This window comes from Chrysemys picta, chromosome 2, assembly GCF_011386835.1.
Source record: "Chrysemys picta bellii isolate R12L10 chromosome 2, ASM1138683v2, whole genome shotgun sequence".
Lineage (NCBI taxonomy): Eukaryota > Metazoa > Chordata > Testudines > Emydidae > Chrysemys > Chrysemys picta.
In genome coordinates, this window is record NC_088792.1 from 2,289,223 (window position 1) to 2,315,487 (window position 26,265).

Here is a 26,265-nt window from a genome sequence, read left to right on the forward strand (position 1 = left end):
AACTGTTGGAAATGGACCATCCTTATTATCACTACAAACTTTTTTTTCTCCTGCTGATAATAGCTCATCTTAATTGATTTGTCTCATTATAGTTGGTATGGCAACGCCCATTTTTTCCTGTTCTCTGTATATACATATATCTTCCTACTGTATTTTTCATTGCATGCATTCAGCGAAGTGGGTTTTAGCCCATGAAAGCTTATGCCCAAATAAATTTGTTATTCTCTAAAGGTGCCACAAGGACTCCTCAGTCTTTTGGCTGATACAGACTAACATGGCTACCACTCTGAAATCTGAGGGAAACATGTTACAGTAAGACACTTGGTGGGTGGCTTGTGGTTCTGTAAGATAAGAGACATGAAATGGAGGCATTCCCTTTCACTCTCTTCTGGGAATGGTCTCGGATAGGGAGATTTCCGTATGCTGTATCTATTGGCTGATGTTCCTTTTCTAGTCCAAGTTGCAAGGCCTGCAAGGGGTATGGTTTTATTTAGACTTTAGAGCAGGGGTGGGCAAACTTTTTGGACTGAGGGCCACATCGGGGAATAGAAATTGTATGGCGGGCCATGGATGCTCACAAAATTGGGGTTGGAGTGTGGGAGGGGGTGAGGGCTCTGGGATGTGGCTGGAGATGAGAGGTTTGGGGTGCAGGAGGGTACTCTGTGCTGGGATCGAGGGATTTGGAGAATGGGAGGGGGATCAGGGCTGGGACAGGGGGTTGGGGCTTGGGAAGAGGCTCAGGGGTGCAGGCTCCAAGCGGCGCTTACCTCAGCAGCTCCCAGAAGCAGTTGCATGTCCCTTCTCTGGCTCCTATGCATGGAGTGGCCCCCAACCCTCAGAACGGGGCCATGCAGCTGCTTCCGGGAGCCGCGTGGTGCGGACCTCGACCCGGCACCCCGGCCGGAGCGCCAGAGCGGGGCAAGCCCCAGACTCTGCTCCCCAGCGGGAGCTCGCGGGCCGGCTTAAAACGGCTCGGCCCACGGGCCGTAGTTTGCCCACCCCTGCTTCAGAGGCATGCTCTGGCTTGTGTTAAGTAAGAGCTGTTGCCTGTGTCTTCTTAACCATTGGGCAGCAGGTATTTGTGGCTTCCTGGGCTGCAGCTTAGCACCTATCAGGACATCCAGCTTGCTGGCATGTCACAGCATTCGTTCAACACGTCTGGGATCGCACATGAGAGCTGCAAAATTCAACAGGTGTTTTGCTTTGTGGTTCACATCTCTCTAAATTACGTCAAATTATAACTATTTCCCATTCTTGCTAAAAGAAACAAAATCCTTTGAAATGTAAAATTTAGAATTCATAATCTGAGGTAAGAAAAGGGAGAGGTAAATCTGAGTGACTTTCTTCCTCTCCTGTCCCCTGTGGAGACTAGAAGATACGTCTTTCTTTTACAACCAGGGCAATGTTCAGAAAAAACTTTGAAGACTGAAGCCAGTGACTCGATTCTAAATCTGCTCCCCAGAAACGTAAGTGTAACCCAGTTATTTCTTGCAGGTCAGACAGAGGGGAGAGCGTCTGGGAGTGGAACAATGGCCGGGTCAGCTGACACCATTGAGATGCCGGCTCTGGGCCGCCCGTTCCACCTGGGGATGCTGTACGACTGCCGCAGCGACTCCCTCATCCCAGGTAACTGTCACCCCGGGGGGGCCTGGGGCCCAACTTAGTGTTTCAGGAAAAAGAAGCATTTGGCACCTGTTTATTTTAGCAAAAAGAACGAGGAGTCCTTGTGGCACCTTAGAGACTAACAAATTTATTTGGCATAAGCTTATGATACAGACTAATATGGCTACCCCTCGGAAACCTGATTATTTGAGGAACATTTGGGTTGGGGAAAAATAAAGGGCATCCAAACCTGCCCGGGTACTGCTGACCCTCCTTACAGCCCGGGCTGCACTAGGAGAAACGAGAAAATCCCCATCTGCTCCCCTGCCACTGCAGTATCTGTGCAGCACCCCCCCCCCCGCACCGCAGTCGGCCTAGGAAAGGGGGACAGTGCCCCCGAGCTGGTTCATCCCCCCATTTCCACATGGGAGGGGTGAGGTCCCGGTGAGAAGGGACCTCTCTACACAGATCTTCAGGGCATGATGGGACCCATTAGAAGGGTATTCTTCGGGGCATGATGGGACCCAAACTTCAGGTATTCACACCTCCCTTGGAAGCCTGGTCCAGAGCTTAACCACCCTTATAGTTAGAACATTTTCTATTATCTAACTTAAATCTCCCTTGCTGCAGATTAAGTCGATTACTTTGTCCTCCCTTCAGCAGACATGGAGAACAATTGATCACTGTCCTCTTTATAACAGCCCTTAACATATCTGAAGACTTATCAGGTCCCCTCTCAGTCTCCTTTTCTTAAGACTAAACATACCTGTTTTTTAACCTACCGTCAGAGGTCATGTTTTCTAAACCATTTATCATTTTTGTTGCTCTCCTCTGGACTCTCCAATTTGTCCACATCTTTACTGACGTGACACCCAAAACTGGACACAGTGCTCCAGCAGAAGCCTCACCAGTGCCGAGACGAGTGGGACGACTACATCCCGTGTCTGACATATGACATTCCTGTTAACACCCCCCAGAATGACATTAGCCTTTTGCGTAACTGCATCCCATTGTGGGCTCCTATTCACTTTGTGAACCACTATCACCCCAGTTCCTTTTTCACAGTACTACTGTCTAGCCAGTTATTCCCCATCATGTGTTTGTGCATTTGATTTTTCCTTCCTAAGTGTAGTACTTTGCATTTGTCTTTATTGAATTTCATCTTTATAAACTGGAGAATTGATCTGAAATCAACAAGGTCAGTTTGAGTTTTAATCTTGTCCTCCAAAGTGCTGGCAGCCCCTCCTAGCTTGGTGTCATCTGGTAATTGTATAAGTGTGCTCTCCACCCCATCATCCAAGTCATGGATGAAAATATTGATTAGCACCAGACTTGGGTCAGACCCCTGCAGGACCCCACTACATACATCCTCCCAGTTTGACAGCAAACCATTGATAACTATCTCTGAGTACAGCCTTTCATCGAGTTATGCATCTACCTTATAGCAATTTCATCTATACCACATTTCCCTAGTTTCTTATGGGAATGTCACGTGGGACTGTGTCAAAAGACTTACTAAAATCAAGATCTATCATGTCTCCTGCTTCTCCCCCTAAACACTAGGCCAGCAACCCTGTCAAAGAAAGCAATTAGGTTGGTTTGGCATGATTGGTTCCTGACAAATCCATGTTGGCTATTCCTTATTACCCTGTTATCGTCTAGGTGCTCACAAACTGATTGTTTAATAGCTTGTTCCAGTATCTTTCCAGGTGTTGAAGTTAGGCTGACTGTTCTATAATTCCCCGGGTCCTCTTTCTTCCCCCTTTCAAAGACAGGTGCCATCTTCTCTTCTCCTGTCCTCTGGGACGGCTCCCATCCGCCGTGAGTTCTCAAAGATAATCACTGACAGATCCAAGATCTGCTTCAGCTAGTTCCTTAAGGTGAATTTAGTCAAGCCCTGCTGACTTGAATACCCCTAATTCTCTCAATATTCTTTAAGCTGTTCATTTGCTATTCTGTCTTGTGTTCCTTCCCCCTTATTATTAATACTAATTGTATTAAGCATCTGGTCACAATTTACCTTTTTAGTGAAGATTGAAGCAAAATAGGTATTAAACACCTCTGTGTTCTCGATGTCATTAGCTTTCCTTCCCCACTAAATAGTGGGCCTACTTTTCATTGTCTTTCTCTTGCTCCTAATATATTTTTAAAAAACCCTCTTTTTACTGCCTTTTATGTCCCTTGCTAGGTGTAACTCATTTTATGCCTTAGCCTTTCTGATTTAGTCCCTGTCTGCTTGTACCGTTCTTTTGTACTCCTCCTTAGCAATTCATCCACGTTCCCACTTTTTGTAGGGTTTCTTTTTGATTTTCAGGTCACTGAAGAGCTCCTCATGAAGCCATATTGTCCTGCTATATTTCTTATATTACCTTCACATCAGGAGAGTTTGCAATTGTAGCTTTAATATTGTCTCTGAGAAACTGCCAGCTCTCCTGAACTCCTTTTTCCTTAGATTTTCTTCCCAGGGGACCTTACTTCCCAGTTCTGAGTTTGATGAAGTCTTTTTTTTTTTTTTTGAAGTCCATTGTCTTATTCTCCTCCTCTCACTCTTTCCTTTTCTTAAAATAATAAAGTCTATCATTTTATGAACACTTTCACCCAAATTGCCTTTTACCTTCAGATTTGCAACTAATTCCTCCCTTTTAGTCAGAATCAAGTTGTGACGAAGTGGGACTGTTCTTAATGTTTCCTCTGAATACTGTGTGGGTGCCTCAGTTTCCCCTATGCATTTCTTAAGTCTCTAGGTGGTGGGGAAAGGCCAGCGTGCATAAATCACTGACACTGTCTCCCTGGCAACAAATGGCCAGGGCCCCTTCCCCCCCCAAGGAAATAGCTAAAGGTGAACAAAGATCAGGTGACCTCCTGACCCAGGAAAGAGACAAAGCCGGGAGAAGGGGGGGCTGGAGGAGGTTTCAGTGTTGGAGCTACCTGGGGACTAGGAGTGAGGGCAGACGTGGGTGTCTGGCTCTCTGAACCCCATAATGGACCCGGCCGAGGGGTCCCGTTCGCCTCTGTACCTACAAGCTCTGTTTTAGACCGTGTTCCTGTCATCGAATAAACCTCTGTTTTACTGGCTGGCTGAGAGTCACGTCTGACTGCGAAGTGGGGGTGCAGGACCCTCTGGCTTCCCCAGGACCCCACCGGGGCGGACTCGCTGTGGGAAGCGCACGGAAGGGCATATGCTGAATGCTCCCAGGAGAGACCCAGGAGGTGAAGCCGTGTGAGCTTCTTGCCCTGAAGACAGTCTGCTCCATGGGAGAGGAGACTCCCCAGAGTCCTGACTGGCTTTGTGGGGAGCAGTTCCAGAGCATCGCCCTGGGACTCCGTGACACAAGTCTAAAATGGCTCCACCTTCTGAAACAAGACACTTTGTGTTGTGTTACTTTTACAACAGATGTCTTATTAGTTACTACCAGGTCTTGTGGTATGGATATTTCTGTTATTTGCTCTAGAAATGCCTCATGCATCTCTTCCTCCTGATGTGATGGTCTATAGAAGACCCCTACCATAACATCACCCCTGTTTTCCCCTGCCCCCTTTTATCTTTACCCACAGAATGTCAACTGGGTCAGCCTCTCGCCTCCATCTGGACCACAGCATATGTGTAAATACTCTTGATGTATAGTGCAACCCCCCCTTCCTTTTTTGCTGCCTTTCTGTCCTGAACACACTACGCACCAATATTCTAGTCATGAGATTTATCCAACCAAATCGCAGTGATGCCAATTAAACATAAATTAGCTTATGTACTAAGACTTCCAGTTCTTCCTGTCTGTTCCCCATACACCTGGCATTTGTGTATAGACAAGTAAGATATGGAGCAGATTCCACCTCTGGACTTCAAAAAAACAACAACAACAAAAAACAAAAAACAAACAGGCTTCATCAAACTCAGAGAACTGGTAAGTAAGGTCCCCTGGGAAGAAAATCTAAGGAAAAAGGAGTTCAGGAGAGCTGGCAGTTTGTTGTTGCTCCTATGACCCAACTCTAAATTTTCCATTCCCCCTCCCCCTCACCCCAGCAACATCTAGTCCACTGTGAAGGTCACTTTTTTATACTTACCTGTGGTCTTTTGTCACGTGCTCGAAGATGCTCCACCCCTTCTGCTGGGAAGAGATGGGGTACACCCGACTAAGATTTCCTTCCTGAAGCAGCATCCCATGACTTAGGAAGCCAAAGTCCGCCCTTTGACACCACCCGCACAGCCGTGCATCATCTCCAGGATGCGCGCGTCCCTGTCTGGGCCCTTAACCTCAACCAGGAGGAAGGACAAGAACACAACATGGGACCGTGACTCCTTCACCCTCACTCCCAGAGCCCAGGAGTCGCTGTGCAGGGTCAGACTGGCAGTATCGTCAGTGCCCACGTAGATGCGCAGTGTGCGGCAGTGGCCAGATGGATGGACGAGCCTTGGCAACCTTTCCATAACACCTGGGATGTGGCTCCAGGCAGGCAGCACAACTCCTGGGACGTCAGGTCAGGTCAGCAAATGGAGGCTCCCATCCCTCTCAGCAGGGAGCCCAGACCACTGCCACCTACGTCCCCTCCTGGTGGGTGTGGGGGCCGTGAGCCTCCCAGCCTTGGGAGCAGGTGGCTCCTCTCCCTCAGCCATTGGGGTCTGCTCCTCTCCTCCTGTGGCCAGTACAGCACGTGCCAGTTCTTGACCTCGACGGATGGAGGACAGGGGTGGGGTGGAGCACAGCCTACTGTCTAAGGTGGCCAGCAGCCAGTCTCCTTTCTGCAGAGCAGCCGGGTCTCCTCCCTCTTCTGGTGCCTCTGTAGTCATCCCGACTCAGCTAGAGTCCTCCATCCCGGCTGTCTCCAAGTGCATCCTGGTGATGAAGTCCTCACGCTCCTGGATGCTACACAGATGAGCCACCTCCTCCCGCAGCTCTCTTACCTGCTCCCTGAGGGACTCCCCAGACAGACGCCTCTCACACCAGCTGGTTCCCCGGCCTGGCTGTTTTCAGCAGGGACATGCAGGCTGCATTCCCAGCAAGTGAAGATGAGGATCTGGGTAGAAGCCTCCAGTCAGGATGGCTGTCTGGCCAGGGCCCCCACAGGTGCCGGCAGATTAAGAGCTAGCAGAGGTGTTGGCAATGCACCATTGCAGGTTCTTCCTTGTGCAGTGCCTTCAAGTTAAAGAAAAACCCGACCTCCCTGCCTTCCTTCTCTGGCAAACTCAGCCGGCTACTCCCTTAGTCTCCCATCTGCCTTCGTCTCACCAGCCATGTGTCCGGAGGCCAGGATTAGACATTTAGAGGGACTGGAATTTTATATGGGTATCAAGAATACGAGGATTATAACAATGAAAAGAAAGTGGAGGAAGGGATATAAAACCTCATGCTTAAGATTTAAGCCAATCTCTAACCATTAGAGATCAATGAGACCTGCACGAGGGCAGATTTTCCAACAATACAGTAGGTTTCTTACACCTTCCTGTGAAGGATCTGGTGCTGGCTTCTGTCAGAGACAGAATACTGGGCTAGATGGATCATGTGTAGTAGTAGGATTTTATATTTGTATTTGGTATAATTTAGAATAAAAAATAAAGAATAATAATGTAGCATGTTCGCCCTACTCCCTTCCTATTATAATGGCCTAAATAAAAACACATCAACACTCCAATGGCCAAGCAAAACAAAATGTAGTAAACACAATATCGAAAAAAGTTAAATTTAAAGCAAAAATTATAAATACTATAAACCTAGAAGTAATTAAAATAAGTTAAGGTCCTTGTCACAACTACAAAATAGTCTCATTACAAGCAGGCAAATAATACTGTAAACTTAGTACAAATAAATCTAAAAAAAAATCTAAAAGCAACATAAAATATGTGGCGGTGGCTAAACACCACCTCTTAGCTGCTACATAAACAAATAAAGTTAAAAAATGTACCATAAAATGACCATAAAATGTACTAAAATGCAAATTCTTAGTTTAGCATCACTTGAACATGAAATGTTTTGGGTAATATCTGGAAATGTTTGGGTATTAACACATCTTTTAAAACAACAGAAAAGGTCCTTGTTTAACACCTACAAATATGAATGGATGCAGTATGTTTCCAGCATGGTTAAGCCTAATCTGTTATTAGGTAAAATTATTGTTAAAATTGCGCACCAACAGTCTGTGAAAACAAAAATATAAGAAGTAAGCCCACTCCTAAAATTAACCAGGGGATCCTTTTGGCTACCCTGGGTGATGGGTCAGTGGGCTAAAAATAAAATAAAATTATTAAACACCCACAGTGTACGGAATAAAGCCTTCAAAAATGGGTGTGCTTGTCTCTACCTGTCACCACAAAACCATGCAGCAAAAATACATAATTAAAAACATGTGTGTGAAACAATCTAAAAAATGTGACGTGTTTTGTATGACAAACAATGTGTATGTTACATCCTGGGAAACAGTATTTTGGAAGAATGCAAGTATTAGCCAACCCCCCGTAAATAAATTTAATGCCCATGTATTATATACTAGCAATCACATGTACTATTTACCAAAAATAAAAGAGCACAGAGCACTATAACCGCCACCCCAGTTAATTTCTCTGATACCCTTGGCCTAAATTGGCACAATCTAACTAATCACTTGTCGTCAAAAATAAAGGTGACTCCGTTTTTACAATAAACACAAAGACATATAAATGGCATGTCATTCAAATATTACATGCAAATAAAAATTGCTAAATCTAAAAAAACCTAACAGCCTGTCACTGGTACGACATTTTTACAGGCTGGTCCCCAACTTCTAAAAGCATATTGTCTATTATGTTTCACGCATTACTAGTTGTGCTAATATTGTCCTGTGTTTGTGTCACGGTGCGGGACTCACCGCTGCAGTGCCTCCTGCTGGTCTCTCAGGGAATTAGCTCATCCAGCTTCCAGAGCACCCTCTGCAGGCCGGTGTCCCGCTGCCACTGGCCCCCGTGTCCCTCCCAGGACCTAGTGCCACTCATCTTTCTGGTGCTACCCCCTGGCAATACCCCCACAGTCTCAGGGTCTCCCCACCCAGGGGAACCCCCAACCCTCTATCCCCACCTTGCCTCAGTCGTGGGCTACTGCCAGTCACCCTCTAGCCCCCGCTCACTGGGGTGGACTGCAGTGTAAAAGCTACTCATCATAGGCAAGGGGGGGTTGGACCTGCTGCCTCTGCCTACCCCTTTGGGCTGCCCCCTGCAACCCCAGTACCTAATTGGCCTTCCACTAGGCCGCAGCCTGGGGGGTTTCCAGGCCAGAGCTCCCTTGGCCTTGGCCTTCCCCCCGCCCCGCCAGGTACCTTCTCTCAGCCCCCTGCAACCAGGTCTCTCCCTCTCAAAGTTAGAGAGAGTCTCTGTCAGCTCCTGGCTCGCAGCCCTTTTATAGGGCCAGCTGTGGCCTGATTGGGGCATGGCCCAGCTGTGGCTGCTTCCCCATTCAGCCTAGTAGCTGCTTTCTTACAGCCACAGCCCTACCCAGGGCTGCTTTTAACTCCTTCAGGGCAGGAGCAGGGTAACCACCCCGCTACAGTTTGCTTGCTAGAAATGTGTTGTATGTGCTGTTAAACAAAAAAATGTTTATTAAATTACAACCACAAACTCAAATTGCCTCTCAATATATTGCTATAAAACAATTGTATAAAATATGACCCACTCAAAAATTGTTCTTGAGGGGTCAAAAGGGGGACATGTGGTAGTAGGATTTTATGTTTGTATTTTGTATAATTTAGAATAAAAAATAAAGAATAATAATGTCGCATGTATTAAATGTATTGGTGTATGATTTGATCATATCCTGCCAGCCACCCTTTTTGAATAGCAGGAAGGAATGGCCTAATGGGCCATTTGGTAAAGATTCATCAGCTGAAATCTGTGTCTGGGCTGATTTCAAGGCAGTAACAGACGTTTTAAGGTCACCACTTTGTTGTAGGTTTAGCATTTTAAAATAAGTAAAAGAATGCCAGGATTGTGTTCTTGTGCATTGCAATTTGATGTTCCTGTTCAAAATGTTCTGTGTAAAGCAATTCTGGTTTGTGTGTGAATGAGGAATGTGTGTGTAAAGAGATAAGTGTGAAGGCCATCGCTGAGCCAGATGTATGAGGGAGAAACTGGAGACAAACGCAAGGGCTCCAGGAGGCTGCAATTTCCTATTGAAATGTCAAAGGAGGGCAAATTGATGACTCTAAAGATGAGACAGGCACCTATCAATGGGGACAAGATAGCGGTGATAAAGAATCAGAAGCACAATTTAAAAAAACAAGCACTCGTCAAACAACAATTGATTACAACATGAAAGGAAAATCACTATATAAACAGGGTGCTTTGCCATAAAACTTTGGGTTCATCCTGCCAAGACTTCCACCGAGCATCGTGTCGCGACCAATGGAACCCGGCTCCTCCCTACCCGTGATCAACCTGGCTGGCCACTAGATTGATCCAGACTCTGGACTGGTAACTATAACATCGACTGGCGGGACAGTGTGTGTGTGTGTGGTGTGATTGAATGCATATGCTAATTGTTGTATCTTCAATAAATGCGGTGTATTGCCTTTTCCCCTAAAAAAATCCTGTGTGCTTCTTATAAGCATAACACATGGATCAGGTCAAACGTGGCAATTCCTAGCTTCTTAAATCAAATAAACCAGATGTTTCTAATGAAGTGACATTTCAATCATAACTAGAGCACTTGCTACCTGGAACAGTGTACTCCTGAAGGGGGAGTGAACTCAGTCACTCCGGAGAAGATCACGTCTTCCAAAGTCCTGTAATAAGCCGGGGGCAAGGGAAGGTTGTTAGGGGCGTAGTTCAGCCTTGACTTGGCATGTTTGTATGTTACCAGGTCAGTTTACTTGATGTCCTTCACTCGTTATTTTTCAATCTCAGAAATGAGACACAATTAAACCACGGATAGACTCTGTGTCCTGTGCATCTATCAGTTACGTTACCATGTGTTTGTCTCTACTATTCCAGGGATCACGCTGTGGGGCCGGGAACGGCTTCTCAAGGATGTAAACACAAAACCACAACCCTGGATGAACTGTGAGATCATCGCATCCGATACCATTGAAGACAAGGCCAATGCCCTCAATGTCACAGCATCGCTGAAGGCTAGTTTCCTGGGGGGGTTGGTTGAAGTAAGTGGATCTGCCAAATACTTAAATGACACCAAAAAATCCAAACAACAGGCCAGAGTTACTCTCCAGTACTCTGCCACAACAAAGTTTGAGCACCTAACTATGAGCCATTTAGGACCAGAGAATGTCTCTTATCCTGCTGTATTTGACCAAGGCACGGCCACCCATGTGGTCACGGCTATGCTGTATGGGGCTCAGGCTTTCTTTGTGTTTGATCGAGAAGTTTCTTCTTCTGAGAATGTACGTGAGATAGAGGGAAAGCTCCAGATTGTGATGAAAAAGATACCCCTGTTTTCCATAGAAGGGGAAGGAGCTGTCAAAATGGATGACAAGGAAAAATTAAATGCTGAAAATTTTAACTGCAAGTTCCATGGTGATTTTGCTCTTGAGAAAAATCCAACTAATTTCCAAGATGCCATGAAAATTTATTCCACTCTCCCGAAGCTGCTGGGTGCCAGCGGGGAGAAGGCCGTACCGGTGAGAGTCTGGCTGTACCCGCTGAAGCAGCTGGATTCCAGAGCTGCTCGGCTGGTGCGTGAGATCAGCTTAACACTGATCTTTGATGCTCAAAGAGCCTTGGAGCAACTGACTGAACTGGACATGCGATGCAATGACATGATGAAAAATCCAATTGCCATAACCTTCCCCGAAATCAAAAAGAAAATCCAGCAATTCAAAGACCTGTGTCAGCAACACAGACAGACTTTCCAGCAACAACTAGCAGGAATCTTACCTGCTATCCGTGGAGGTGGAGCAGAGGAAGGGGCCCTGGTGAACATTTTAAAAAGCAAAGAACAATCACCGTTCAATACACAGAGACTCAATGAATTTCTGGATACAAAGGAGCGAGAGATGAATTTAGTGGATTCCTACCTTACTAGGCTACAGAATGTGGAAGTCGTATCCTCCAAGACTGAACTAGAAAAAATAGTACTCAGCCCTGAGCATGATTTTATTGTGTCTTTCACACTTACTTCATTACACAACAAAGAAGCATATTTATCAGATTTGAATTTTTGGCTTCAAGGACAGTTTCTGGAGAAAAATCAAGAATCAGCATCAACCAGTTCTCCCTATGAGAAATCAAACTCCAAACAGTGGTTTGAGGATGAAGAGATAAGAAGAAAAGCACGAAAATTCGCAAAGTCCTTCTTAGACTTTACCAATGTCAATAAATCTCAAGAAAAGACTCGGTTCATTGTGGCCTCTGTTCCAGTTGAGGAGCATCCAGGCACTGCCATTTACCTGTATGAGGATGGAGAGCTGGACAGCACCAACTTTGAGCCTCCATCAAAGCCTCTTCCAGCCCTGATTGGTGGAATCAGACATGACCGTGTGCAGCTCACGTTTAACCCAGCAGCCTATGGCAGGGCTGCGATATCCGGCTATCAGGCAGAGTACAGAACTGTAGGGCAGGAGAACTGGACGGCTGTGAATGTAAATAACACACAAGTGACATTCACAGTAACAGGGCTACGTGCAAACACCGAGTACCAGTTCCGATACGCTGCCGTGAGCAAACCAGGGCTCAGCGAGAGCAGCGACGTGAGTGATCCTGTGAAGACGCTCTCTCCAACCAGCCCGCCTGGGAAGCCTGTAACAGCTACTGTAGGCTCATCAGCCATTGCGCTCACCTGGGAGTGTCCAACTGTGGTTGGAGAAGGAGTCATTATAAGGGAGTATAAGGTGGAATATAAAGAGAAGACAGGAGATACGAGTCAGGAGGGGAAAGGTAAATGGCTGGAACGAAGGACAGGAGAGAGAACAGAGTCCTGTACCATTGATGGACTGAGGCCTGAGACGCCCTACAGATTCCGAGTGTCGGCTGTGTGTGCGGATGGAGCTGTGAGTGACCCAAGTGAGGAGAGTTCTATCTCAACGCTAAAGAAAGGTAAACATTTAAGTAAATCTGCGTATTATTCCCTCAACTACAGCCCTCTAGTGCCTGGAGCTACTGGATCAGGTAAGAGATTCCTTATCAAGGGTGTGAATCTAAATTATCCTGGGTGTATAATGCAGGCTCGGCTTCCATTCAAATAATGAATGGAAGTAGAAATAAATCCTAGCTTCCAGATAAATACCCGAGCTGGTTCCTATGTGTGGACTGGGTGGCTGAAATGATCCCACTGTAATCCCCAGGTCCTTTTCTGCAGAACTGCTGCTTAGCCAGTCGGTCCCCAGCCTGTAGCAGTGAATGGGATTCTTCCATCCTAAGTGCAGGACTCTGCACTTGCCTTTTTTTAATTATTAATTATTATTAATAATTTGTTATTTGCCCTTTGTTGAACCTCATCAGATTTCTTTTGGCCCAATCCTCTAATTTGTCTAGGTCACTCTGGATTCTGTCCCTACCCTCCAGCGTATCTACCTCTCCCCCCAGCTTAGTGTCATCTGCAAACTTGCTGAGGGTGCAATTAATCCTATCATCCAGATCATTAATAAAGATGTTGAACAAAACCGGCCCCAGGACCGACCCTTGGGGCACTCCGCTTGATACCGGCTGCCAACTAGACAGGGAGCCATTGATCACTACCCGTTGAGCCCGATGATCTAGCCAGCTTTCTATCCACCTTACAGTCCATTCATCCAGCCCATACTTTTTTAACTTGCTGGCAAGAATACTGTGGGAGACCGTATCAAAAGGTTTGCTAAAGTCAAGATATATCACATCCACCACTTTCCCCATATCCACAGAGCCAGTTATCTCATCATAGAAGGCAATCAGGTTGGTCAGGCATGACTTGCCCTTTTTTTAAAGATGGCCACTATATTTGCCTTTTTCCTATTGTCTGGGACCTTCCCCGATGGCCACGAGTTTTCAAAGATAATGGCCAATGGCTCTGCAATTATTTCAGACAACTCCCTCAGCACCCTAGGATGCATTAGATCTGGACCCATGGACTTGTGCATGTCCAGCTTTTCTAAGTAGTCCGTAACCTGTTCTTTCACCACTGACGGCTGCTCACCTCCTCCCCATACTATGTTGCTCGGTGCAGCAGTCTGGGAGCTGACCTTGTCTTGAAGACCGCGGCAAAAAAAGCATTGAGCACTTCAGCTTTTTCCACATCATGTTATTCTCATTCAGTAAGGGTCCCAAACTTTCCCTGACCACCTTCTTGTTGCTAACATATCTGTAGAAACCCTTCTTGTTACCCTTCACAGCCCTTGCCAGCTGCAACTCCAATTGTGTTTTGGCCTTCCTGATTACACTCCTGCATGCTTGAGCAATATTTTTATACTCCGCCATAGTCATCTGTCCAAGTTTCCACTTCTTGTAAGCTTCTTTTTTGAGTTTAAGCTCACCGAAGGTTTCACTGTTGAGCCAAGCTGGTCGCCTGCCATATTTGCTACTCTTTCTGCACATTGGGATGGTTTGTTCCTTCGCCCTCAATAAGGCTTCTTTAAAATACAGCCAGCTCTCCTGGACTCCTTTCCCCCTCATGTTAGCCTCCCAGGGGACCCTGCCCATCAGTTCCCTAAGGGAGTCTAAGTCTGCTTTTCTGAAGTCCAGGGTCCGTGTTTTGCTACTTTCCTTTCTTCCTTTTGTCAGGATCCTGAACACTGTTGTTAGATGCTACCGGTGTGGTGCTTTGCTTTGTTTAATGTTGATATTAATTGGCTTCATGCATGTGTTCCCTCTGTGTGCTGCCCCAGCTCTGCACAGATCGCTGACACAGCAAACCCCGAGAGAACCCCCAATGACCAGAGACTCTAGTAAGGTATGAAGGCATCCGCCAGGTTTATTGCCTTTAGAGATACACAGTCTCCAGCTCCCCGGCAAATGAAGTCCAAGGTGCTGCTAAGGTGCGGCTAGCCAGTACATATGTGCTCCCTTGACAATGGACTCAGCTCAGTCAGTGGCGGGACTTTCCTCTGCCCCGTAGGCTGGACAAAGATATCCACTCAGGGATGCATTCTTATACACAGGTACAAACAAGTTACACTCACTCCTGACGTATTGAGGTGCAACCCCTCTACGCAGCAAGGTACGACCCCTCTACGTAGTAAGGTGCCGCCTCTCACCTTGTACATGTTGGTTTGAACAAAACAACTCTACCCATCATATTCCCCTTCTGACCCTGTCATTGGGATGGGTCGGCTTGTTCCTTGTTGTGTGTGGAATGTACAAGTATGTGAATGTTCTGATAGCTGGTGTTCGGTACCTTTTAGGTATGTCTCTTCTTGCAGCATCAGCCTTTCCCTTGCCAGCTTCTGTGAGCAGGGCCTGCCTCTGGCTCACAGCTTAACTTTGCTCTATGTTAGCAAAGTCTTGACCATTACTTTAGTTCAGGCCTCAGGCCTCATACTGGGCCTCTGATACCAAGGTTTATATCTCAGGGCCTCCTCTTACTACAAACACAACCATCTCATGGTCACTGCTGCCTAGTTTGCCACCCAGTTCTACGTCCCCTACCAATTCTTCTCTGTTTGTGAGCAGCAGGTCAAGAAGAGCTCTGCCCCTAGTTGGTTCCTCCAGCACTTGTACCAGGAAATTGTCCCCAACACTCTCCAGAAACTTCCTGGATTGTCTGTGTACTGCTGTATTGCTCTCCCAGCAGATGTCAGGGTGATTGAAGTCCCTCATGAGAACCAGGACCTGTGATCTGGAAACTTCAGTTAACTGTCCGAAGAAAGCCTCGTCTACCTCATCCTCCTGGTCTGGTGGTCTATAGCACACGCATACCACGATATTACCCTTTTTGCTCTCACCTCTAAACTTAACCCAAAGACTCAACAGGCTTTTCTCCAGTTTCATACTGGAGCTCTGAGCAATCATACTGCTCTCTTACATACAGTGCAACTCCTCCACCTTTTCTCCCCTGTCTGTCCTTCCTGAACAGTTTATATCCATCCATGACAGTACTCCAGTCATGTGAGTTATCCCACCAAGTCTCTGTTATTCCAATGACATCATAGTTCCTTGACTGTGCCAGGACTTCCAGTTCTCCCTGCTTGTTTCCCAGGCTTGATGTGCTGGTCAACTACAGTGTGCCTAGTATCAGAGGGGTACAAAGGGACGCAGCTCAGTCAGTGGTGGGACTTTCCACTGCCCCCTAGGCTGGACAAAGACACTTCCTCTGAGATACATTTTTATACACCAATACAAACAAGTTACATATTGGTCCTGATGTACCAGGGTGCCACCCTTTGACATATCCAGGGGCCGCCTGTTACCTTGCACATGTTCATTCCGTGAAAACATCCCTATCCATCATGCTGTCTTTCTTGCTTGCTTTCTTTCTTTCAACCTCATCACCCCAAAAAATGAAACAAAGGGGCTGATTTGTAGAGGTGCTGAGCACCCAAATCTCCAGCTGAAGTCAGGGGGAGCTGGGCATGCTCCACTTCTCTGAAAGTCAGGTCCAAATTAAACTCCTTGGGCATCTTCTGCTAAACAGGGAGCCCATTCTCTAGCCTGTCCTGGGCTTTTTCTGGCGCTCCCACCTTCCTGGACTGGCTCCTGGTGACCCCTGCTCCTCTCTACATGTAGTAGAGGCTGGACAGGGAGCTAATGAGACCTGGTGGCAACACCACACCGTGAGCAGTGATTCCAAAACAGAACATAAGGATCCAGACCAGCATCCCTCCCAGAAACAACACCTGATTCCTGCGCTGGCCCCCTCCAGCCCAAAGCCTGCTGTGTGCTTAGAACTCACTCAAATCTGAACCGAGGCTCCAAAGGTGACAGGCTGTCACTTTACTGCTCCTTTCCAAAATGCAAAATGTTTCCATGCCAGTTAACTAAGGCCTTACAATAGTTATAATCACAGAATGGGAAATTCCCCAAACACACCCATTGTTACTTCATTATCTTTACCATGAGATTGTCAAACTTACTTCTTCCAGGCCCAAGAGCTGCCAGCCAGTGCACTGAGAAATCCGAACTACGGATTGTTCTTGTTGGTAAAACTGGAGCTGGGAAAAGTGCAACAGGAAACACCATCTTTGGTGAGAATCTGTTTGAGTCTAAACTCACAGCACAATCAGTAACAGCAACATGTAATAAGAAGAGAAGGGATTGGAATGGCAGGGACATTGCAGTCATTGATACGCCTGGTCTTTTTGACACAAAAATTCCTTTAAAAGAAACTTTGAAAGAACTAGAGCGTCGTGTGGTAGTCTCCTCCCCAGGACCCCATGCTATAGTTCTGGTAATGCAGCTGGGTCATTTCACTGAATAAGATAAAAAAAAACAGTTGAATGAATACATTACATTTTTGGGGGAAAAGCTGTGGAGTACATGGTCTTCTTGGTCACCAGAAAAGATGACTTAGGTGATCAGTCATTAAATGATTATCTTAAAAGTTTAAATGACAAATATCTTCAGAAGTTGATGGCAAAGTGCGGGAATCGATGCTGCGCTTTCAACAACAAAGCAGAAGGACAGGAGCAGGAAGCCCAGATTTCAGAGCTGATTGCAATGACTGATAAGATGATTTACCAGAATGGAGGCTCACATTATACTAATGCCATGTATGAATATGCTCAGAAGAAACTTCAAGAAAAAATCAAGATGCTCAGAGAATTTTATAAGGAAGCGATGGAAAGAAAAAAAAAGTGAAGTCTCAGCATGATGAGAAATGTAAAAAAATAGATGAGGAATTAAAGAAAGGAAGCTCACATGATAAAATCACTTTGAAACAAAAGCAGGAGGCCATGAGACAAAAACTGGAAAAAGATTTAGAGAAAATAAATAGCCGCTACCAGGAACACCTACGTGAACTCAGGGAAAGAGCTGATGAGGATGTTACTATAACAGACCCTGTTTTAAAACCATTCACATATATGTTTTCAAATATGAAATGCTGGTTTGAATAATGATCGAGTTACTTTACTTTCTCCTTCTCTTGCCACTTTGCCAGTTTTTCAATAGCGATGAATGGAGTTTCAGTGCTTTGTAACACTTTAACCTCCTATTTTTTTCTGCACAGAAGTTTCCATTTGTATCAGCTTCTTAGTCAACCTTGTACTTTCACACCCTACAGCGGATGCATACAAAGCATGAGTAAATGAAGTTCTTAGCATTTGTTTTGTATGAACATTGTGTGTTGGTTCCATTAAAGATTCTGGCTACAGCTATTAGATCTCTTCTAGACTAAGAGTTGGAATAAGCTTGGGTTGATGTGTTATATTAATTGTGATATTGCTGTCAATATGGTGGTAAATGTAGAGCTTACTTCTCTTAAGGAATCATTTACAGAAATCAGAATCTGTTCATAAAAATAACTATTCGTAAGTATTCACTGATCAGTTTGGATGAACAGTTCTCAGCTCATTGGTTGTTCTCCAGCAGTTCATTCTGACTAGTCAGTATCCGTAACTTGTGACTGGCAACCCAAGTCATATGGCATTGTTTCTGTTTCTGGGTGGAAATTTTGTAAACAATATATTCTGTAGGTGTTTGTCTCTGTCTGAGGGATTGGAGCAAATGCGGTTGTATCTTAGGGCTTGGCTGTAGACAATGGATCGTGTGATGTGGTCTGGATGAAAGCTGGAGGCATGTAGGTAAGCATAGTGTTTAGTAGTTTTCTGGTCTAGGGTGGTGATTATGTGACCATCCCTTATTAGCACTGTAGTGTCTAGGAAGTGGATCTCTTGTGTGGACTGGTCCAGGCTGAGGTTGATGGTGGGGTGGAAATTGTTGAAATCCTGGTGGAATTCCTCACGGGCCTCCTTTCCATGGCTCCAGATGATGAAGATGTCATCAATGTAGCACAAGTAGAGTAGGGGCGTTAGGGGACGAGAGCTGAGGAAGCGTTGTTTTAAGTCAGCCATAAAAATGTTGGCATACTGTGGGGCCATGCAGGTACCCATAGCAGTGCCGCTGACTTGTCCAGACCACATCACACGATCCATTATCTACAGCCAAGCTATAAGATACAACCACATTTGCTCCAATCCCTCAGACAGAGACAAATACCTACAGGATCTCTATCAAGCGTTCTTAAAACTACAATACCCACCTGCTGAAGTGAAGAAACAGATTGTCAGAGTCAGAAGGGTACTGAGAAGTCACCTATTACAGGACAGGCCCAACAAAGAAAGTAACAGAACGCCACTAGCCGTCACCTACAGCCCCCAACTAAAACCTCTCCAGCGCATCATCAAGGATCTACAACCTATCCTGAAGGACGACCCCTCACTCTCACAGCCCTTGGGAGACAGGCCAGTCCTCGCTTACAGACAGCCCCCCAACCTGAAGCAAATGCTCACCAGCAACTACACACCATACAACAAAAACACTAACCCAGGGACCTATCCCTGCAACAAATCCTGTTGCCAACTCTGTCCACATATCTATTCAAGGGACACCATCATAGGACCTAACCACATCAGCCACACCATCAGGGGCTCGTTCACCTGCACATCTACCAATGTGATATATGCCATCATGGGCCAGCAATGTGAAGAAATACTTCTTCTTGTTTGTTTTTAACCTGCTGCCTATTACTTTCCTTTGTTGATCCTTAGTTCTTGTGTTATGTGAAGGAGTAAATAACACTTCCTTATTTACTTTCTCCACACCAGTCATGATTTTATAGACCTCTATCATATCCCCCCTTAGTTGTCTCTTTTCCAAGCTGAAAAGTCCCAGTCTTATTAATCTCTCCTCAAATGGAAGCTGTTCCATACCCCTAATCATTTTGTTGCCATTTTCTATACCTTTTCCAATTCCAATATATCTTTTTTTGAGATGGGGTGACCACATCTGTATCCCGTTACAATGTAGTAGCAAACATTTACATTGTGTCTACCCTTCGAAGTAAATACTCCATCAAATGAGAAAGAAGCAAGTGGTCATTGTGTGTGATGCTCAGAGATCAAAGAATCTAAACATGCTCCTCTCTCTCCACTAATCAAAGAACAAGCCCGCAGGGTGGTGACATTTTAGGTTGTTTTATGTGGGAAGAAGCTAGAAATATGGACTCAGGAAAAGATCCTTCATCTCTGGACTGTTTGGAATCAAACAGGGCAGAATAACCCAACAAGAAGATGGAGATCCCCAGAGTTATTCTGGGTAGACCTGAGAGAAAAAGGCATGTCACTACATCTCTGCTACCATTTGGAATTGTAGACTGTGACTCCCCTGTGCATATGTTTTAGCTACTTTAACCTCTCAATAACTCTAATTCCTTTTGTGAGCTAATTAGCTTTTAGTTAGTTTACTATAGAATTGGCTACCAGCGTTGTCTTTGATGTGAGATCTAGGATGCAACTCAACCTGGGTGAGTGACTGATCTCTTGGGGCTGGAATTAACCATCCACAGGAGCCTTCCTGGCCCTGTCTGGCTCTGTCGGGGCTACAGGATTTCCCCAGAGTTCCCCTCTGCAGCGTATTGAAGGGATATAGTGTACTTAGATTTTCAAAAGGTCTTTGACAAGGTCCCTCACCAAAGGCTCTTAAGCAAAGTAAGCTGTCATAGGATAAGAGGGAAAGTTCTCTCATGGATTGGTAACTGGTTAAAAGATAGGAAACAAAGGGTAGGAATAAAAGGTCAGTTTTCAGAATGGAGAGAAGTAAATAGTGGTGTCCCCCGGGGATCTGTTCTGGGACCAGTCCTATTCAACATATTCATAAATGATGTGCAAAAGGGGTAAACAGTGAGGTGGCAAAATTGCAGATGACACAGAACTACTCAAGATACTTACGTCCAAAGAAGACTGTGAAGAGCTACAAAGGGATCTCACAAAACTGGGTGACAGGACAACAAAATGGCAGATGAAATTTAATGTTGATAAATGCAAAGTAATGCACATTGGAAAGCATAATCCCAACTATACATATAAAATGATGGGGTCTAACTTAGCTGTTACCACTCAAGAAAGAGATCTTGGAGTCATTGTGGATAGTTCCTTGAAAACATTCACTCAATGTGCAGCGTCAGTCAAAAAAGTGAACAGAATGTTGGGAATAATTAAGAAAGGGATAGATAATAGGACAGAAAATATCATCTTGCCTTTATATAAATCCTTTGTACACCCACATCTTGAATACTGTATGCAGATGTGGTCGCCCCATCTCAAAAAAGATATATTGGAATTGGAAAAGGTTCAGGAAACGGCAACAAAAATAATTAGGGGTATGGAACGGCTTCCGTATGAGGAGAGATTAATAAGACTGGGACTTTTCAGCTTGGAAGTGAGACAGCTAAGGGGAGATATGATTGAGGTGTATAAAATCATGGCAGGTGTAGACAAAGTAGATAAGGAAGTGTTGTTTACTACTTCTCGTAACACAAGAACTAGGGGTCATCCAATGAAATTAATAGGCAACAGGTTTAAAACAAATAAAAGGAAGTATTTCTTCATACAATGCACAGTCAACCTGTGGAACTCCTTGCCAGAGGATGTTGTGAAGGCCAAGACTATAACAGGGTTCAAAAAAGAACTAGATAAGTTCATGGAGGATAGGTCCATCAATGGCTATTAGCTAGAATGGGCAGGGATGGTGTCCCTAGCCTCTGTTTGCCAGAAGCTGGGAATGGGCAACAGGGGATGGATCACTTGATGATGACCTGTTCTGTTCATTCCCTCTGGGGCACCTGGCATTGGCCACTGTCAGAGGACAGGATACTGGGCTAGATGGACCTTTGGTCTGACCCCGTATGGCCGTTTTTATGTTCTTATGGATGAGTAATAATCCCGTCATATGATGAAACTCCACATCATCTCTCCAAAGGTGATTTCGAAAGGGGTGTCTTCGTTGATTATGTTCCAGCTGTGCGGGTATTGTATTGCCACTAATCCCAACTCCCAGGCACTCGGGAGAGCCAAGGGCTTAATTAGCTGTATTGTAAAGTTCGAGCTGCTTTGATTTCATTATTAGTAACAAAATGGTGAGTGCCATGCTGTTTTAACAATCTGCTTAAAGGTTTTTTTAATTATTTCCCCCAATCGGTTTGCAATTTTTGAGGCATGCGACCTTTGCTGAAAATAGCTTTAAAGGCCTTGGATACCTCACCTCTCATCTTGTCATTTAGGCCTAAGGCCCAGATATATTTGGATAGAATGTCTATCACTGTTAAGATGTACTTAAAACCGCTGTTGTGTTTGGAGAACCGGTGCATATCCACCAAATCTGCCAATTCGCAGACCCTCTACGTATAAGTTATCCTCTCCCATGCTTCCCATGGTGATGCCACCAACCCAGGCTGCTCCCAACCTCCCGTTTCCACTCCTGCACCGCACCTTATTTTATACTCCGCAGGCCTGTTTCTCCACTATATAAAGTGAATGTAAAATGTAGAATTGTCCGCTCCCTCACACCAGAGATCACATTTATCACTCACCTTGCACAGGTACAAATGACTACACAGGGTGCAAGGCAGAGAAGAATGAGCATGTGCTATAAACACAGCATGGTTCAGCTGTGGAACCGGAGTAGATTGAAGAGCCTCCAACAACTCCCTGGGAAGGAGAAAGGGTGGGAAGTATCAAATTAAGGAACCAGATCACACCAGCCCAGCCTCACCTATGCTTTTGGTCTTACTCAAATATGAACATGAACCTCAAAGATCAGCCTCTAAATTCTGCTGCAGATTATTTTTCCTTTGAATTAATTATCAATTATAATCATTGAAACAAAATTCTCAAACCCACCTATTTCTTTCTCTATAGCTTTCAAACATCTCTTTGTTCCCACAGTGTCAGGTGATGACAGCCAACAGACCAGAAGAGAAGAACTGAGAATTGTGCTTGTTGGTAAAACTGGATCTGGGAAAAGTGTAACAGCAAACACCATCCTTGGTAGAGAAATGTTTGTCTCCAGATTCTCATTCAAATCTACAACCAAGAAATGTGAGACTGGGAGAGCGAGACTGGATGAGAAGAGGGATATTCTAGTTGTTGATACTCCAGGTATTTTCGATACTAATGTTTCTCTTGACATTGAGATTGGTCGCTGCATGTTGTATTCGTCTCCTGGGCCTCATGCTATATTTCAGGTGATACAATGGGGCCGTTTCACTGACGAGGAAAGAAAAACAGTAGAACGAATTCAAGGAATTTTTGGAGACGAGGCCATTAAATACATCATATTCTTATTCACCCACGCAGAAAAATTAGAAAATCTCGAGCTGCTTGATCAGTTACAAGAGCTAGGGGATGAGAACATTCCTGAGCTGCTGAGAAAATGTCAGAACCGAGTCTGTGCTTTCGATAACAAAGCTCCTAAGGAGGAACGGGGAGCTCAGGTTACTGAGCTCATTAAAATGATTGATACGATGGTGAGTGAAAATGGAGGCTCATATTACACTAATGAGATGTATAAAAGGGCCGAGGAAAAAATCAAAGCAAAGACAAAGGAACTAGAGAAAAAATACAGAGAAGAGGAGGAAGAAAAGAAAAAAGAAATGGAAAGTAAAATACAGGAACAGATAAAGATAAGAGAAGAGAAATTCATGAAAGAAAGAGAACAGGAACAAAAGGAAGCTTTACGTAAAGAGATGGAACCCGTGGAACAAGAATTAAAGAAAATACGTGAAGCAATTGACAGGAATACAGGGCTAAATAAGAAGGTGCCAGGGATGAAGCCAAAAACGACAGCTCTATATTACAATGGATGGCTGAAGACATAGCTATATTGATTGGCAAAGTGGCAGTGTGGCTTAGTAGTTTGTTTTAAAAGTGAATTGTGGGGTTGTAGATATTTTTTTCTTTCTCACTTTGTGAGCAAATTTGTTTATTCAAATACTAAGGTGATTTCTCTAATTGTTAATTCTGCAACCTCAGCCTGGGAATCTGATAATCAAGCTGTGTTATTTGTGCCTTGTACGTTATTGTGTAGTCTATAGGTGTAGGTATTTGCTAGGTAAGGCACAGGTATAAGTTAAGGCAGTAACGCAATAAACCTACAAGGGTCAAGGCTTGTAAGACAATAGCTTAGCTAAACAAGGCATAAGACTCAAAGAAAGACTAGACATAAGCAACTAACCAGTAAGTGATTCTAGATCAAATATACCATAAGCTAGAATGTTATATGAAGTAAGTATGTTAAAATTGCTGATATTTAGAAAATGTATGCCATAAAGTACTAGTTAAAGCTGGTTAGAGTATTTGGGGGATTTTTGCAGACATGGGGTGTCAGCAGTGTGCTAACCACTAGTTGTCATGGTGAGTGAGTGACTAACATAGATGTTGTTAATAAGACTAATGAGTTAACCTATGAAAAACAGGGCACCCCAATATTAGAAGGGTGAGGAAATACAGATAAGGAAAAGGGGATGAAACCCCACTGAATATGCATTAGGCATAGTGGCATCAGCATAATACATCATAAAATCTGTATCCCAGTGTACATGCCTTGGGAGATGCCAGGATGACAACCACTGGTGATGGTGGTGATGGTGAGGGTGAAGAGAAGGATGATAACTCATACTTCAGGTTGTTCTGCAAGGGATGGGGTGAGTATGTGGATGCTCAGATGTTCATTCTGTATTCTCTCCATCTACCTGGCTGGGATGGAGTGTTTGTAACTTTGCCAACTATGTTAATAAAACTATTACAAATACAGAAGGGTTTTCCTAAGTGTGTGTGTGTTGCCCATCGGGTTTCCCAACTAAACAATCATTTGAATAATACTGGGCCTGATCTTGGGACCAGAACCTACCAAAACCCCAGAGTGTTAATTGGGAATTCTTACATAATCAATATAATTAACATACCATCAATAGACCAGGCAACAATTGCCACCGACACAGATTGGTCATTCAGAATGTTGTTGGTGATTTGTTGATGATGGATGAGGCTGCACAGAATCCATCTTGCTCTTCCATTGGCAAGGCAATGCTAACAGTAGTCAAACAAACTTATTAGTAAAACAAACTTATACACAATCATTTTCTGACCAGCCTAAATCTATATGTGAAGTTGAGTCTCTCACACCTATATTAGTGAAGCATATTAATACAAAACATGAGTAATGAACCCATTTTAATGTCTTTATTAACATCATAGATTAGATTCCACAAAAGATTATGGATTGAACTCATACTTTGTAGCTGTGTATTAAGAATTGTATTACAGTTTGCCACCCATATCCTACCTCATTTATCACTAACATAGTTTCATGTGAGGGACTTCACACAAAGTAAATTGTATTGTTTTATAGAGTGTGCAGGTAGTGACAACTACACACCCTGTTTTCATGTTGCTTATAACTTGCCAAACATTAACTGTTTGGGCTGAAATTTCCTATTCATTGTGTCTGCTTCAGGCTGAATTTTTTCTCTTTTTTTAAGATTCAGCTAACAATGTCCATCCATTTCCAAGAATGAGCTGAGGGGATAATATGTTGGTTTTTACCCACATTAGCAAATTGTCTGTAAGATTTTTTTTTTAGAATTTCTAGAGCCTGTTGCTTTTGAGCAGAGACTTGCAATCTGGCATGGGTTTGCCCTGGTGTCAGATGTGCCTTTTGCTGTACTGATGAAAAAAACACCCAACTTTGGGCAAAGTAGAAGCCTCAGAAAAGTCTCAGTTCTCACGTGCTCAATACAGACTTGTTAGAATTTGGCAGCTACACAGGGGGTTGGATAAAGTAGAAGAGGAGGGTCCTGGTGGGTTTATAGGCATGGATATGGAGGAGGATGGGAGCAGAGGGGGAGGAGTCAGTGATGTGCGGACAGACTAGGTGGCTATGAGCACTGGATAAGCACACAAGGGAAGGAGGCTAGGAGCTGGGGATAGGGAGAGAAAGGAAGGTGGAGTGGGGCAGGAGTCAGGGTAATGGGGAACAGTCTTGCAGGATTAAGATGAGCAGAAGGGTTAATAACCACTAATGCACACTCCCCTCCTGGAACCTGGAGCTGAACCCAGAATCCTGAGCCTCTACAATCCTCACTCAGCAAATAGCTGTAAAACCCCCTGACTGTGTATCCTATCATGCACTAGTGCATGATCCACATACAGAAGAGGGTCCAGAGCCTTACTGAACTGATCCTCACAGAAATCAGTGGATGTTTGGCTCAGATCCTCAAAGGTATTTAGGTTCTCAACAGCCTACTACTGCTACCAGTTATTCCACTAGAGTGAGAGGGGTCTGTGTGGTGGATCTAAGGTTCAGACCCTGCTGATGACCCAAGTCAGGGTCAATGTGCTTCCATAGTATGGAATTTATATTGTTTGTTTTTAAAAAAGAAATTACAACCCCAAAACTCTGTGAAAAGAATGTTAAGTTTGCAAAGTCAAGCACTGAAACGTTAGGAAATATCAGACTTAAGGTTGTCTGTGCAACCTTAATTCATCCCTGTGATTGAGTGTATGGATCCTACAAGAAAATGGACACTAAAGGGTTTAAAAAGGCTCAACCCAAAGCTCTTGGTAACTTTACTCTGTGCAAGGTAGTGCCATGAAATAAATCAACAGAGACATGGGTGTCCAAACGATTGATGGCTGTCACAAACAGGACAACACAGGAGTGCTCTCAGTTAAAGCTATACTTTACTTAGTCTCAAGCACTTACAAACATCCGCAACGGGTTAATAAAACACCTCCTACCCTCACTAATTACTGAAGTTTGGTGTGGCTCTCGAGAGGTACAGTGACAGC

General features: G+C 44.6%; 1 protein-coding gene across 3 annotated transcripts in view; it reads left to right on the forward strand.

Moving 5' to 3' along the window:
• Nucleotides 1-24,228, forward strand: part of LOC101952298 (stonustoxin subunit alpha-like) — a 38,186-nt gene extending 13,958 nt beyond the window's left edge. Inside the window, exons 2-4 of one of the 3 annotated variants that reach the window (XM_042847047.2) lie at nt 1,495-1,626; nt 10,553-12,679; nt 22,363-24,228. In XM_042847047.2, coding sequence (XP_042702981.2) covers nt 1,530-1,626; nt 10,553-12,679; nt 22,363-23,294 — 3,156 coding nt within the window. In that variant the 5' untranslated portion in view covers nt 1,495-1,529 and the 3' untranslated portion in view covers nt 23,295-24,228. Of the gene's footprint in view, nt 1-1,494; nt 1,627-10,552; nt 12,680-16,563; nt 16,914-22,362 lie in introns of those variants that run through there. The other 2 variants (XM_008176023.4, XM_065586495.1) reach the window with 2 other exon arrangements.
• Nucleotides 24,229-26,265: the final 2,037 nt, after the last annotated feature.